Here is a 16,097-nt window from a genome sequence, read left to right on the forward strand (position 1 = left end):
CGGATCGTCTTATTAGTCTAATGTTTAATTAATTTTTTTTTTTTTAAATTTTTTTTTAATTAATTAATGTTTAATTTTAATTTTAATTTTTAATTTTAATTTTTAATTTTAATTTTTAATTTTAATTTTTAATTTTAATTTTATTTTATTTTTAATTGAAATTTTGTGGAGGGGGAGCTAGATATTTGTAGGGTACCTATATACAGAGAGTTGCGCCATGACGAGTCGGGAAAAATCGGTCACGTGGTCGCTGGACGACATGTTGTTTCCAAATGGATACGCACGGCTATGGCCGCTAAGAAAGTGTACAATTAAATTATCATATGGCGCGAACGATTTGAGTTACATTTCTAGAAATCTAGATACACATAGACACATGTCTTAGCTATAATCTCTGTAAATTTTGAGTTTATTGAAGTGTAACCTCTATGTGCGGTTACTTAGGTGTGGTAGGTGAGGTAGGTTAGATAAACAGAGTACAGGATGCGCTGAGACATAAAGCAAACACCAACTAGAGAAGTAACATACCAAAAGCGACTGTATTGTTAGACATTACAAGGTGAATACAACACGTAGCGTACAAATAACAACTGTGACAGGTAATGACACGGGGATAGAGAGAGTTGAGTTCCCCGTGCCTGAGTGCAGCTCGCCTTATATACACCGGCGATTCCTGTGCACGATTAGTCTAATTAATTACTACGGACCATTGTACAGCGTATCCATACAGCGCTGTACGTAAGCGGCAGCGGTGAGGATCCATTTGGAAACAAAATGGCGTCAAATCCTGAGTTGGCGCAACTCTCTGTATACAGGTACCATAGGTATGTGAATGCGTGCAAAATTCTAGACTACGGTAAAACCTCGTTATACCGCCCCTCATAATACCGCCAACCTCACTTATCGCCAGGGAATCCACACACCTAGCCCCCCCACACACACACCTCCCCTACATCCCCTAAAAAAATGAAAATTATAAAAAAAAAAAAATTTAAATTTAAATTAAAAATTAATTAATTAATTAATGAAACATTACGTATAGATTGGTACCCCCTCCCCTGTGGGTTTTCGGACTAGTGGGTTTTCGGACTAGTGGGTTTTCGGACTATTGGGCCGTAGGACTAGCGAGCTGTAACCAGTGCCTAGTATGCCTTTAAGAAGGAGAGCGTACAATGGTGAAATGCTGAAACCATGTTGCAGTATTAGTCGAATTAAGAAACTTTGCCCTTTTTATTTTGACGATTTTAGATCAGCTGTCCTACCTTACTAATATAAAACAAACCGCTTGTCCCTATGATGCTCCTATGCTGAGATAATGAGCGGTGAAAATCTGTTATTTTTGCCGAAAACCGACTCGAGATCCCGGTTGGCTGTGACGCTCTCCCGCTTTGAGATAGCTTCGGGGAACCTCGCGTGTTTCCGTCAATGATTGACAAATGGAATGAATTAATGACGTCTGTTATTGATTGCCATAGTGATGACCTCCACCTGTGCCCACCTCACGATGGATGTATAGTAAACTCTGTAGTACTGACGTGAGTCGACGCTACACAGCAGCGACTGAAAGCAATATACTGGGCACAAAAGGAGAGAGGGTCACAGCCAACAGGGATCTCGAGTCGGTTTTCGGCAAAAATACCAGATTTTCACCGCTCAATATCTCAGCGTAGGAGCACCGTAGGTACAAGCGGTTTGTTTTATGCTAGTAAGATAAGACAGCTGATCAATACTAATGCAAAGAATCGTCAAAATAAAACGGGCAAAGTTTCTTGATTTGACTAATACTGCAACATGGTTTCAGCATTTCACCGTTGTACGCGCTCTCCTTCTTAATACGCTCTTGATATTACCCATCTATCATACGCAGCATGTATTTTTATTAGTATAGTCTAAACGACAGAGGCTGTTTCATTATTAATTACTTTCCTGTGACGTTTTCCATACAACTCTATCACATTATTCTTACTAGTGGAATTCCCTATTCGATAACGTAGCGCGCACTCTGATGATGCCCGCAGGCCACCAATAAATTGCATTACCACCAGCGCAAATAGTCATAGTAAAATGAATTTGTCTCTGCTCGTTTGAATGGAATTTAGTCCTTATATCTCCCTGAGTAGGGCGCTTACGGTATTCCGCTGTGTGGCCGTAAACTAAAGCCGGCTTTTCCATGCACCGAAGCTAGGCCCCGCAGTGCCAGCATTATCAGTGTAATATGGTACGATAGGAACAAGTCTCAGTTAGACAACACGTCCCTCCCTCTCCCTCCCTCCTCCTCTCTCTCTCTCTCTCTCTCTCTCTCTCTCTCTCTCTCTCTCTCTCTCTCTCTCTCTCTCACACTCTCTCTCTCCGTCTCTCCCTCTCGGCACTGTCTAACTCTCTCACCATGCAGACTCAATCTCCCTACTTTCATTATGTTGGTATATTATAAATTACTCTGTATATTTAACCTGTGGCATTTTATCACAGGCGATATTTTAGATAATGGTTCGAGCATTGATGGATTATAATCCATTAGGTTATGATCTTTGTAAACACTCCCATTAATGCAGTCATGGCTACACGCAGTCAAAAAGACAGTGATATCCCGCAGACACTTATGAGACACAATCAGCAGGACATTACCAGCGATGTAGGTAAGCTGAAACTCAAGAATAAATATTACACAAATTGCATGCCGTTGATGGCTTGCTAATTGCTAAACCACGTGCTCGGAATTCATTAGTTAGCCTCCCCGTCCACGCAGCGTGTTGCCGTATTAGTTAATGAATGACCAACACCTGTTACTGTAATAGCCAGTGTCTATGCTGGTCAGTCATCAGCGCATAGGCACTATAGTCACCAGTGTATATGTGTGTGCAGTGGGATTGAGTGTAGAGAAAGAGAGATTGAGGCGGGTAGAGATAGGGGTGGTCCAGCCATCGAGCAAGTGAATATGTATATATAAATAATATATATAATTATACAAAATTCTTCTTCTTCTTCTTCTTCTTCTCCTTATTACTATTATTATTATTATTATTATTATTATTATTATTATTATTTATGTTATTATTATTATCATTAGTATTATTCGCACAATCATCTGCTGACGGGTACGCGATTTGCTGGGCATTCCCGTTGGGTCATACGAAGCTTGACCCAGTGAAGTTCCCACGTGCATCTGCCACAATTATGTTATTAACTAGTTTGTCATCAGACATCTATGTAGTCGGATTCAGACGCGGATTCTTCCCCGTGGCATTACCCGTGTAAAAGCTCCTCTTCTACGCACGCTACGCATTTAACCACCACGAAGGGGAATACAAATAATATATGTTCCTGCTTATCTATATACTGTTCGAGTATAACCTTCAAGCAGGGGTATTATTAACTTTATTTGAAAATATTAAGAGCTGCTCTAGCTTATTCACATGTTACACTAGCGTGTGCTATAGACAGTATATCTTTGGCTTCCTAATAATTTAAAATGCTTACACTCTCGCCCACACTGTGAAGGCGAAGGATTTCTAATGACGTGGGGTTAGTAAGCTACTGCTAAATCTTAAGCTTGTAGTAAGAATCTCGAAGGCCACCAACTAACGACTAAATCCAACGTCAACATTGCACGGCTACGTTAGATACACTAGACAGTGAACGTAAGTGTACGGTATACATCATATACATTGGTTCACGATCCGAACAAGATAGCCGTGATAATCGCACGACCGCTGATGGTACACAGCGCGACGCCGATGAATTATAAACGGCCGGGATTACACTAAGGTTGGCGATAATGCGAAATACTACGACGCCTGGTGGCACTGCGCCACCGTGTCCATCACCCTCGAGGAATATTACAGCTAATCTTACCCCTACATGAGTAGATCTCACCTCCACAACGACGCGGTGTTTACCAATGAGGTCACATTGCCGAGAGAGAACCACGAACCTCTAGCGATGCGCATTACACATTGCGAGACTCAGATTGGTTGATCCTAGCTTCTTAGTACGTCCGGCATGCATAATAAGAGTACCGTAGCCTTTTTGAGGCTCTGTGCCAGTTTGCCAAATGATGTTTGAATGTATAAATTATGTCGCACCATGATATTTGCTGAGCCAAAGCTATAACACTCAGAACAACTATTGTTTCCTAACTGTCCCACTCCGTTATTCTGTAAACCTAGACTATTACCTTCATATCCCATTTTGACTACCATGCTATGCAATGTGCGAAGAGGGTATGTGATATGCACATGCACAGGCATCTGTTCAACTTATCCGGCCGTTTGTTATAACAAATGTCCATCGTGACCTAACGTGAATCACTCAGTATAAATTTTATGGGATCTCTCTAACCAAATATGCGGACATATATCCTAGCATTATAGTCGTGCTTGTGTAGCAGAGCTAAGCGCGCGCGGTTAAGAATAGTCACAGGTATATTATCAGCACGATGACATCAGTGCTGAAACCGGAGCAGTCTCGTCGTGACCGCCTTTTAGTTTCTAACTGCGTAGTAAGGGCGTGGCCCAATCACCAGCCAGCCCTTCGGCCATGTGATCCTGGTTTGATATCAAGTTCGATATAAAATCTATTCACAGCTGGGCTCAGTTTTCCTCGCCCATAGCCACAACACTATGGTCAGGAGATACGCGCCCGCACCATACCATATACGCGCCCCCCACCATGACCACATACGCGCGATGAATATAAAAACCCACCGCGTGCCGCGACACGTAGCCATTTAGTCTCAGTCAGTTAGTCGTAGCCAACGAGTCAGTTAGAGACAGTCACACGTAGTCACACGTAGTGAAGTAGAAGAACTTATATGTGCTGTGAAACATTACCTATAGTATGTATTTAGTGATTCTCTGAGTAGAATAAAGTCACCTATAGTCTGTTACAACAAATACGTGTTATCTCTACTGTGGATTTATTCGCTACTCGCCTTACGTCGCACAAGAGACACAGAGACAAGGCTGACATCTCCTTCAAGCGGAAACGCAAACACAAAACGAAACAACGGGAGAAGAACAATACACAACGCAAGACTTATAACATTACGACCTATACGATCACGTGCCTACACACAGTCGGGCATCCCCCGACGTGTCTCAGGAACCGTCTATAACACTGGTACACCCATAACACTTGTACAATACGCAGAGTCGGGCTTGAGTCTGAAGTTTGCAAAATTCTTCATTTCACAAGAACGTTGCTTGCTGATCACGCTGTATTGCACGTTTAAATATAAAATGCAAGATCGTTCGGAGTAAAGTGCACTCGAAGGACATGTCCACTCCAATATGGACATATAGTAACAATTAGGACAAATGACGCACCATGCAGACATTCTACTAGCAGCCATGTGTTTTTCCACTATTACCTATTATGCAAACCCCTATTAATCTAACAACTAAACTCAAACTAGGGCTAAAGCACCCAGTCAAAATGCCACTTTCTTTGCTACAGATGTTGTTCGCGCAGTGATTGTGTTTTTATAGCCTTTTTTTACTTTTAAGTCATTTTTAAGCCATTGCCGAGAAAATGTATGCAGGTATAGGATAAGCCATGCTGTTTTTCACTAAGGATATACCACATCGTTCAACCTTGTAAATATGCGGCGGTCCTTTACCAACATCATCAAGCATTAGTACATGAGATAATGCACAACATCTTTAGTATAGCACGAATAATCACTGTTGATCTGTATCTTATTGTCAGCACGCGCGAACACTGTTCCACAGTGAGGGACGGAACATTCCATATTGCATTTCAATAGGTTGCGGATAATATTATTAAGATAAATCTCCAATGAACCAGCACAATGACAAGTAAAATAGTTGCCGTCTTGATTGCCACTGAAAGTCATAAAAATTGCTGTCAAATGTGATGATAAAATGCCTGTTCAAGGGTTTGCTGGACATGTAATGACATTCTTTAGCTGGACAAACGTGCACTGAACGATACTGGAGTACACTTCACCTTATCTACGCAACTATAGGAAATTGTCCAGGTCCGTGAGAATTTGTTCGAGGAAGCGTTCGTCCCTCTTGACTCAATTAATCCGCTAATAAAGCCATCAGACCACTCGGTCGGTGATTCCAGTGTATAAGTATAACACTGCCTGTCATATGTGCCGCACATGAGTAGCATCAGCGTGCCCTAATCAACCCTTCGGGATGCTACGATGCACAAGATGCCTTGCCTACGAGAGATGTTCTGATACATGCCAGCCAGAGTGGCAAACAACAATCCATAATTCATATTGGGGAAGATTTACACAGGCTTCTGTACATACATACGAGAAGAAGCGAAGTGTGCTCGGTTATCGTGATCACGTTCATCCCCGCCCACGCACTTCGGTCAGAATCGATCAAAACAGCTACATTGACATGTATACGAAAGATGAGATGCTTGAAACCCTTATACTGGACTGCATAGCAGACCATGCTCGGTGAACCGGCTTTGCACCCATTCTGAACATCAACACTCTTAAGAAACACACTATATGCTGGACGACCCATAGCACACAGCCATGTAGATACGAGTAGGTTTGACTCACCCGTCCCATAAGCACTTTGTTAACAGCACATTGTGTCTTCTTACGGGTGTTTGAACTGCTAACCTTCTCATCTTTTATTAGGTCTGAAAGAAAATAGAAAATGATCCTACTTCGAATGATTTAATAAAGTAATGCAATCACTATGGAAAAGTAAATGAAAGTAACAGTGCGTGTAAAATAGTAATGAGAAAATGAGAATGAGTAAAATATAGCAAATGAACGTGAGAGGGAGAGAGACAGAGAGAGACAGACAGACAGAGAGAGAGAGATAGAGAGAGAGAGAGAGAGAGAGAGAGAGAGAGAGAGGAGAGTAGAGAGAAGAGAGAGAGAGAGAGAGGAGAGAGTGAAGAGCGAGAGAGAGAGAGAGAGAGAAGAGAGAGAGAGAGGAGAGAGAAAAAAGAGAGAGAGAGAGAGAGAGAGAGAGAGAGAGAGAGAGAGAGAGAGAGAGAGGGGAGGGGGAGAGCAAGAGAAAGAAGGGAAGCTTTCCATACAGGACGTACACAGCAATATCTTACTGGGCAAGACACTAGACAGTTTGACACCACGCAGCTTATCTTTAAAATGGGTTGAGTGGTAGAAATGTTTTTCACCAGATCATTCCGATGAGGAAGCCAGAATTTCTAATAATTTATCAAGACACTAGGGGTGAGACGATATGGGTAGCTCGCAATACGATCTGTGTTATGTTTGATGCTCACACATGTGCAAAGTCAACGCAGATATCTTTTTAGAATAACTCGTTTTAAGTGACTCTACACCATGCGTGCATACCACACGACACACCCCTCTCTTCTCGACGCGACGTCTGGCGGTCATATACTATTACATCCCTCATCTTTAATGAAAATAAACAATTCCTGCGTGAGTGCGCATGCTTCATAGGCATGCACTAGAAATATATATATATGTAACTCAAAATCCGCAGGGTACTTCAGTGCTTATCATATACATTACAAATTAAACCTCACTGGTGCCTTAACTGCTCGGCCTGATCTCGTGACATACGTGTTGTCACTATGTGAGCTGTTAAGTGTAGCGTGTGGTACACTGGTAACACTAACAGGTGTCTCTATCTTGTTATGTCCGTCAGTTTCTAGTTCCCGCTGAAAATTGAAATTTTCGCATGTCTGTCTAATCTGTCTCCTGTTCCGTCTATACCGTGCACCCGTCTCAGCTTCGACAACATACGAACGAGGTAGTTCTGTGCACTCGTTTTTAACTATAGCAGGTTCCCATCTCTTTGTCACTAGGTGCTGTATCCTAGCACTTTGTCCAGCTTGTAGTTCAGGTAGTGGTTTTGTATGAGCATCAAACCGAGCCTGTGATCTATCTTGCTTGTCTCTCATTCCTTCCTGTACTTCTTCGTCCTTCGCAGTCATGTTAACCATAGGTAAGTTCGACTGTATCTTACGGTTGAATAACAGCTCGGCTGGTGATGGTATTCTTGCACTCAGTGGCATAGTACGAATACACAGCAATGCTAGCGCGGGATCCTGTCCAGATTCTCGAGCTTTTTCTAGCGTCTTCTTTATAACACCAACATATCTTTCCGCCTTTCCATTCGCCTGGGGATAATTTGGGCTGCTGGTTACATGCTTGAACCCGTCCGTATTCTTCTGCGAATTTCGTAAATTCACTGCTGCTATACTGCGGCCCGTTGTCAGATATGATTGTCTCTGAGATTCCATACTCTGCTAGGATTCCTCTCAAGCTTTGAATCACACCTGCTGATGTTACGGTTGATAGCTTCCTCACAATTGGGAATGTGCTATAGTAGTCTACCACAATGAGGTAATGCGCCTGATTCCACACGAATAAGTCCGAACCAATCATTTGCCATGGTCTCTGTGCTTCTATGTGTATCATTGGCGCCGGTGCCTGTGATGTCTGGTTTCTTTGACACGCAGTGCACTCCTTGACCATCTTTTCGATGTCAGCATTAATTCCACACCAGAAAACCGTTGCTCTGCATGGCTCTCAGTCGACACTTCTCAACCCCTTGATGTCCTGCGTGTATCTTCTTCATCACATCCTCCTGCATCTTCTTAGAGACGATAACTCTGTCTCCTTTAACAAGAATGCCGTTATAGATGCTAATTTCATCTCGATAGTTCCAACACTCGTGTGTTGCCTTTGGACAGTTCTTCCGTAGATCTGGCCAACCTGTCATAACTATCTCCTTGAGAGTTGTAAGGACAGCGTCTTCACTGGTCATCTGCTTGATTTGCTGCAACCGTATCTGTACTATGTTTACTATCTCATGCACTATAACATCCATGTCAGGGATTGCTCTCCCTGCGATCGGAACTCTCGATAATGCATCAGCAATTGGTATGTTTTTTCCTGGTACATACGTAACCTTGAAATCATACCTCTGCACACGTAATAGTATACACATTAGTCTTGATGGTGCACTTGACAGGCTCTTGTTTGCAATACTCTGCAATGGCTTGTGATCGGATTCTACCATCACGTATCTACCATATATGTAGTAGTGAAAACGCTCCAGTCCAAACACTACAGCGAGCATTTCTCTTTCAATGTTAGCATAGTTGCTTTCCGTTTCTGTCAAGCTTTTACTAGCATATGCAACTGGTCGTCCGCCCTGCAGTAGTGCAGCTCGATCCATCTCCCCGTTTGCTGGCATCTGTCTGTACAGTCACCGGCTTCGATGGGTCGAAATATGCTAGCACCTTTGATGAGCTAATGGCCATCTTCAACTGATTGAGTGCTGCCTGGTGTTCATGGCTCCAGAAGAAATCCACATCCTTTTTCGTAAGGTCTCTGAGCAGTGCCGTGATCGTGGCTAACTTCGGCGTGTACTTCCCAGGTAGTTTGCTAAACCAAGTATAGATTGTAGCTCGCTAGCAGATTGCGGCAATGGCATATCTGTTACAACAGCTATCTTGTCAGGGTCTGGCTCTAGACCTTTGTGAGTGAGATAGTTGCCAAAGAACTGAATCCTTTGCTTCTTTATCACACACTTACTTGGATTCAACTTTAGCCCTACTTCCCGTGTTCGCTCTAGAACCTTGACGAGATTCGCATTGTGCTCGGCATCGTTGGCACCAAATACCACTATGTCATCAGCAATGCCTACTACACCCGATATGTTCTCAAAGGTCTAGTAAACTTTCTTCTGAAAAACGTCTTGGGCTGAGACAATACCGAATGGTAATCTTTTGAAACAATATCGCCCAAAAGGTGTGTTGAACGTTGTGAGCAATTTTGATTCGCCGGTAAGTTTTACATTCCAATAACCCGATCGGGTATCTAAGATGCTAAACACCTTAGCGCCTGTAAGCTTCGGTAATACATCGTCCAAGGTTGGTGTGTAATGATGCTCTCTCTTGATCGCCTTGTTGAGTTGCCGCGGGTCAAGACAAATCATCAAATCACCGTTCGGTTTCGTGACACACACTAGACCATTCACCCAGTCTGTTGGTACATCTACCACTTCGATAATGTCTAGGTCTAAAATGCGCTGTAACTCCTGCTTAAGCGGTTGTTTCAACGATTCTGGAACACGTTGCGGTGGCTGTATGACTGGTTCTGCATCCTTACGTACCCAAATGTGGTATTCTTCGTCTTTGCCGTTAGCCAACTGCTGCTATTGTGACGTGACGTAAGACTTCGTTTCTATCTTCTGACACCATGTTATGTTTGATGCTCACCCATGTGCAAAGTCAACGCAGATATCTTTTTAGAATAACTCGTTTTAATTGATTCCACCCTATGCGTGCATACCACGCGACACACCCCTCTCTTCTCGACGCGACGTCCGTCGGTCATATACGATAACATAACGATACAGCCTTAACGATACAATACGTGTTGTAATACTTTCAAGAGACTACATAGCACACTATACACTCACCCGCGACTCTACTAATTGTGTAAACCCTTATAATAAATCAGCATCTTGAAGTGCTTAGTAAACAGCTGCTATGGAATTGCAGATTTGGTTATGTTTCTTTTGTTACCTCCGCCAGGGGCTTGGCAGGGGTTATGTTTTCACCGGCGTGTGTTTGAGTGTTGGTTTGTGTACGTGTTTGTGGGTTTGTGGGTTTGTTAACATGCACGTTTCAGTTCACTTCCGCTAGGTGCGCTGGCTGTAGACTTACAAACACGCAACCACAGGCTAAGGGGCTAGCACAGTCCTCCCCCACCTGCACGCTCGCACTAATCCGGATCCAATTAATTATTTAATTAATTAATTAATTAATTAATTTTTCCACTTAATTAATTAATTAATTAATAAAAAATTTCACATTGAGAGAATTCAGCAGCCTTGGCGGAGGTCTGTGCTCTCCGAGTGCTCTAGTTTCTTATGCTACTAAACGATTTTATTCAGTAGAATATTGGTCAGTGTATTGTGAATGGTCAAACGTATTGAAATTATATTACGTGTATTGTCAAGGTAATTGTATCGTGATACATCGATATATCGATAAATCGTACCACCCGAACAAAGCAGGGGCCGGTTTCACGAAGCGTAATTAAGTCCTTAATCATGATTAAATCACTAATCATGATTAACTTCTCGTACTTAAATTGAAGTGACTGTTTCACGAAGTGTAATTAACTTTAACTTGAATACTCTCCATGCAACGTTGTGCACGGGTATTGCTCTAGTGAAGATTAAACATTTATTGGCGAATGAATCGAATCAATCACTTGTTTTATTTATAGAGGAGATATATCTCTATGCTCAAGCCAAAAAATTTCATGAAATTTCCAGCACCTAATTATGTTACCACACAAATTTTGAATTGTAAAAATGGTATTATGGATATTTCTCAACTACCAGAAAGAGTGAGGATACAAAATTTTTGCCACATGTTAAGCACAATATGGACCAAAATAGCGCGTCAGGATTTTTCTTTAATTTTCATAATTACCGAGAAAACTCGAAAAAAACTGCTTAAAAATCAAGTTGTGTGTTAAAATAGAAAATTTTAGCGAATAAAGAGGCATAACTAATAAAGTACGGCACTTAATAACAATCCCTGACGCGCTTCTTTACCACAATATGTTACCATTAAAACGAGTGTAAAATTAAATGAATCCGAGTTGTAATCACAGAGAAATATCCATTTATACATCGGCTACTTTGTCAGAAATCGAAACGGAGAAATGAGAGTTTTTCTATTTTTCACAATGAGTGACCGCCTGTGTGCAAAATGGGTGAACGTATGTGATATATCTATTGTTAGTACTTACTGCGACATATTCATGACTAACTGACACCACTAAATTAGTAAAATGTTCCATGCACCTTGAGAAATTCTGAGAAATTACGAGGTGACCAACGCAATTCCATGCAAATGGCGCAAACCCGCCCATTGCCTGACGTCACTGTCAACAAACGCGCGCCTTATGTAAGGTGCGTTGCGAGGTGTGAGAACTATTTTAGGCTCCTGTGGGATACTTATTGGATCAGGGTAGTAGTACAGCTGTAGCAGGGTTGATGTTGTCAGGAGTAGATAATAGGGAATTCCCTATTATCTACTCCTGATATTGATGGATACTGGCTCAGTGAATATCGTGAAAATGCTGGTTGTATCATGTGTCTGACGTCATAATGACGTCAGCCGCGGCTCACTACACATGTACGGGGGCAAGCAAAAACGCTCTGACAGTTCACATGTACCGTTATATGGAGAAATGAGCATATACACAGGTGGCACATAGTGTTAGCCATCGAATAAAGTTGAAAACGAAAAATCGATAAAATTTCATGCACAACGTGGAGAGTATCCTTAATCATGATTAAGTTAATCACAATATTTAATTCTACTCATGAGCATGATTAACTCCACTAATCATGATTAGTTGCTAGTACTAGTAATAATATATTAAGTAGGCTGCAGATTTTACAATTGGAAATTTTACTTCCATTTTTTCCCAAGGAAATTTAAATTATCTAAGATTAGCTGTACAAATTTAGACATTATAATTGTAAATTAATTCCTTTTAATGTACCGAATTTGCAGGAACTTTTGGCGTTGTCCACCATTTTGAATACAGTGTAATTCATGTTTAAGTCGGCTATAATTAAGTGATTAGTTAAATATGTACTTAAATCGCTTCGTGAAACAGATTTTTAAGTATGATTAACTAATCATAATTACAGGAGGGTAAGTATGATTAGTAATTTAATCATAATTAAAGTTAATCACGCTTCCTACGTGAAACCGGCCCCAGGATTGTAACTCAAATCCCACAGCCAGGTAGTGGAAAATACTTATTTTTTTAATCATATTTATTAACAAATTATTTCATTAAATCTTGGTAAAACTGAAATACGATGGAAAAATGAAGCAAATTCTATGATCAGTTATTTTTCGATTACTGAGAGAGTTCAAAAGAAGTAGCTCGATTGGCTGAGCCCACAATTTGTTTAACTTGCATCCTAAGCTGGCCTGTCAGAAGAGAGTTTGAGAGTCAAATGGTCACAAGTGTGCAGTAAAAGCGAAATTGTTCTGCTAGCGTCCCTACCTGTCGCTAGAGCACCAAATGACTTTAAAGCTAAAGCACACAGTATTACACAATCAAGGGAATTCAGCTTACCATCTCTGGCACTCAACACATCAGCAACACCAATATCCATGTTCAGTAGCAGCATGCACCGGATGGGTCGGTATGCCTTCACCATTTCGTCTTGTTTTCCCTAGAGTATGGAAGATGCTCACAAGTTACAATTAACAATATGAAACAAGGAAACTATTGTACATTGCACCTTTCCCATCATTCTTTGTGCTGAGTGTCAACATGCTATCACAGCTTTCGCTGTTTACTTTTGTTTATTAGCGTGAAGATGAGTGAAATTTTGAAGGTTGATCGATGATAACCGGCTTCCAGAAATAAATGTCTACACAAGGAGGGATATGAAGACAAAGATATCCGTCTAAAGACAAGGTCTGCCACTCAACTGTTCAGTAGCCCAATATAATATATAATCTGCATTGTTGATGTATGCTAGAATAACTGACAGATTGTGTCGTTTATAAGCATATAACCTTACGGCAACATTCACATTAGGTAGTCCAATTTCACTACTAGTTACTATAATTAAAAGCACAATTGAAAATCATCAGCATTTAGAACCCCCACCCCCACACCATCCAGCATTGATTACATTTAGAATTGCAACTGCCTATATGCGGGTGTAACAAAGGTTTCTGTCTAACAGATTTGTGCATGCATGCTAGAGGCCATGCGCGACACCTATATCTTTGCTACTCCTACTAGTATTGACACGTGATCACAGTATTGTTTATAGGCTTGTTGCCTGGATAAAATTCAGAGAGAATTTTTTATTCAGTGGTTGATAAACAATAGTCTGGTTTGTACGGCAATCAGCAGAAAAATTGGACAGACTAAAATAAATTTGGCAGTAAAGTTATGAACACTATTATTAAGAACGAACTATATTAAGTTATACTTATAATCATAACAATGTGTCAGTTAATCAATTAACCATCAACAGTGCAGATAAGGTCATCAGATTTATTATGGGTTTATTTAATTATGCCTACAACATATAAACCTGTAGATGTATTGCAAGAGATGAAGATCCTGTTGTACCTTCATACGCTGAGACCAGTTGAAAGATTGAATGGTCACATCTAATCGTTTTATCAACATCTGTCTTCGGATCGTGTACTCCTTTTCCAATTCTTGACCGATCGCTTCAATATTCTGCCACTGTATGTCACTAAGCAAACCCTTGAGGATAGGTTTTCCAAGAACATGAGCTGGGACATTCTTTGTGAGGTCTTTAATCTGCCAGTACATGAAAATATGGTAGATGCCCAGCACAATACATACTACGTGTACTTATTGCATCTCATCAGTGATTAGTAGATAAATATGAAAGCGCCCTCCCTCCCACCCTTCCGCTCTCTCAACCTCTCTCTCCCTCTCTCTCACCTTCTCCCACCTCTCTCTATCGCCGTATTTCATTTTTGGTTTCACACAACAAAGCACTAACTACACCAGAGGGTACCAACTACAACATACCTTGGGCTCAATCTTACTGAACAGCTGCAGTGGCGTTATAGTTGGTGGAGGTTTTGCGAAACTCAGCAAGATAAGCATTGACTTCAAATCCTTTGCTGGTCCACTCTCTCGCTGAAACGTAACAGGTTATGCAAACGTACGTAAATACAGTGTCATGTAAATTACAGTGGCATTACCTCTACGTGACATTTATGATTTTCTTGTTGGCATTGATTGTTATAATTTCCCTGTCCATCGATGGCAAATAGTGAGGCAAACCTACCTCGCAGCCCACACAACTATGCCTGTTCGCCTTTAATTACAGTTGCGATAATATAAGGAATCATGTGTCATTCGCACCAAATGGCAGGAGTGAAAAGCAGTAATAACTCATTGATTTCAACAATGGCACTTGCCCAGCTTCTGTTCCTGACTACCATTAGATCTTAGTAGAACCATTGAATTGAATGTCATACAATACAAGGATCATGAATTTCGTATCATGATTGAAGCTTCGCTATTAGACATTATACCAGGAACCAAAAACACTTATATTAAACACAAGTGCAGGGCGTCAAGTGACAAGTGACGCTCAAAAAATAGGAAAATAGGAATTTCAGATGTGAAACAATAGGAAAAAAATAGGAATTTTGGTGAGAAAATATATGTTAAATAGGAATATTTTTTGCGTCAGATGGCCTCCCAACACCCCTACAGCCATCCCGATCCACCACAAATGGTTTTATTAATATACATATTTGGAGTTACATCACATGCGAACAATATGTTGAGGTTTTAATGAGAAATGCATGTTAAAATTGATAAGCAGTTTATACATGCATAAGCACCCATACATGTAGACTACTCCAAAATAGTTGTGATAATGATTAAAAATAAAGACTAGACATGCACATGATATAAGATTATTCAGAAATTGTGCAATAAATTTTTACTATAAAGCACAAATACGTTAAATAGGAATATGTGTTCATTAGATGGCCTGATGAAATAAAATCTGTGAAAGTAAAGAGTATATTACGTTAATTTAAAGTAAGGGGTGGGGTCTTGGGGTCGTCCCCCAGGAAATTTTTGAAAATTGGGTCACCTGAAATGTAAATTCCTGCATTCTGAGAAGGATACATCCAATTCTGGATTCAGAAAAATAAAAAGCCCTAAAAAATAGGAAAAAATAGGAATTTGTCCAGAAAATAGGAGAAAATAGGAATTGCCAAGAAAATAGGAAACAAGTGCCGCAGAGCGACAGCGCTCAACTGACGTTTACTGTAACCAGGTATTCTTCTGATAAACTCACTGGCCGAATCAAGTGCGCCCTCCTGCCACCGCGTTCGCGCTCAGAGCATATATCTAGGATACTACTAATACAGATCTAAAATCTATGATAGGCTATACCTACTGGTAGTACAGTAGTAAAGATACAGCTGTGTAACTTTAATGACTTCGCTATATTAACATGGATATGCGTCGAGCGCGAGCGTAGTGGTAGTGGTGGGGGAGGGTGGGGGGAGGGGAGAGGGGGTGGGGGAAG

At 41.0% G+C, this 16,097-nt stretch overlaps 1 protein-coding gene across 1 annotated transcript in view; it reads right to left on the reverse strand.

The window, feature by feature from the left end:
- The window catches only part of LOC106815091 (protein FAM98A-like), a 97,586-nt gene that overhangs the window by 79,409 nt on the left and 2,080 nt on the right, over positions 1-16,097 (reverse strand). The window contains exons 3-6 of the mRNA XM_014819518.1: positions 14,573-14,683; positions 14,138-14,335; positions 13,121-13,220; positions 6,548-6,630 (exon numbers count right to left, since the gene is read on the reverse strand). Of these exons, the coding sequence (XP_014675004.1) occupies positions 6,548-6,630; positions 13,121-13,220; positions 14,138-14,335; positions 14,573-14,683 (492 nt within the window). The remainder of the gene's footprint in view (positions 1-6,547; positions 6,631-13,120; positions 13,221-14,137; positions 14,336-14,572; positions 14,684-16,097) is intronic.

Source organism: Priapulus caudatus, unplaced genomic scaffold, assembly GCF_000485595.1.
Source record: "Priapulus caudatus unplaced genomic scaffold, Priapulus_caudatus-5.0.1 Scaffold1040, whole genome shotgun sequence".
Taxonomy (NCBI): domain Eukaryota; kingdom Metazoa; phylum Priapulida; class Priapulimorpha; order Priapulimorphida; family Priapulidae; genus Priapulus; species Priapulus caudatus.